The sequence below is a fragment of the Papaver somniferum genome, unplaced genomic scaffold (assembly GCF_003573695.1).
Source record: "Papaver somniferum cultivar HN1 unplaced genomic scaffold, ASM357369v1 unplaced-scaffold_4127, whole genome shotgun sequence".
NCBI classification, from domain to species: Eukaryota; Viridiplantae; Streptophyta; class Magnoliopsida; order Ranunculales; family Papaveraceae; genus Papaver; species Papaver somniferum.
Genome location: NW_020646669.1, coordinates 242 through 1401, shown reverse-complemented (window position 1 = coordinate 1401; position 1160 = coordinate 242). Strand labels below are relative to the sequence as shown.

Genomic DNA, 1160 nt, shown 5'->3' with positions numbered 1-1160 from the left:
TTTATTTCTTCTTTTTCCATAAAGCACCATGCCACGGTGAATGATTGTTTATCCGAAGTATGACTGACCACGTTCAACATCGGCATGTTATACATGTTTGTCTTGTAGGTGCAATCTATGAACAGAACCTGGTAAAAACACTGAGCCAAATCCACCATCCTAGGATGGGAAAGAAAAATCTGAGTCACCTTGTTTCCCGGACCCACCCTGGTTTGCATGGCGTAGTTAAGTTTTTCTGCCAACCACTCATACTGTTGCATAATTAATCTACCATCACATTCGATTTTCTTGAGCGTTGCTTTGGAAGCGTAGATTGTGGAAATGGTAGACAAGTTATCCTTATCTTCCTTCCTTATTGCATTTAGGATCTTAATAGGCCTACATCCCTTCGTATGACGGACCTTCTCCATTTGATGCGGTTTCAATCGGGCATATGCAGGGTGTCCATATAAACTTTTAGGTAGAGGATGGTTGTGACGACCGTCCAGAATACTATCCAATCTCCATCGATCAGTTTCGTGGTGCCTTTTGAAATAAATCCTAAAAGGGCATTCACACTTCTTCGACGCAGTTTTGTAGAGCCTAGTCGTCTTCTTCACATATTTGTAATTCTTACCTTTGTGACTTTCTCCCCTTTTCCCTGCCCTCTCGCATACCATCTCCGTATTGTTACAATCGACGTGTCTTCTTTGAAAAACCATGCACATCTTCTCTTTTTCCTTTGAGATGAGTCATTCCTTGGCCTCAGCCTTGTCTTTCCATGTCTACATTCAACAAAGAAATTACACATCTATGAGATCACTAATTAAATAATTTAGATATAATTAAACGGTCAACGGAAACATACTAAATCAGTCATATAGTGTTGGGAGGTATCCAGACCCATCATAGTGACTGGATCTGATTGAGAGCTTAGTTGCACCACCAACTGCAACATAGCATAAAACATTCATTAGAGGGTTGTCACTATTTAAAATAAAACAATGACGACCAAACTATTAATAACCTTGCAAAGGATAGAGTCGTCACCATTTCAACTTGCAGATTGACGACTCAACAACCTAGAAAATCTTACATTTACAAGGGTCGTCACTTAATATTTTAGCATATTGACGACCAAACACTGAGGAAATGTCGTTTGTGTACCAGGGCGTCATCAT

General features: G+C 39.9%; 1 protein-coding gene across 1 annotated transcript; it reads right to left on the bottom strand.

Moving 5' to 3' along the window:
- Positions 1 to 68: 68 nt before the first annotated feature.
- On the bottom strand, positions 69 to 659 carry LOC113342492 (the record flags this gene model as incomplete). Its single annotated transcript, XM_026587027.1, has 1 exon — positions 69 to 659. A coding segment is annotated over exon 1 (591 nt), but the record flags the coding sequence as incomplete, so codon positions are not given.
- Between the last annotated feature and the right edge of the window lie 501 nt (positions 660 to 1160).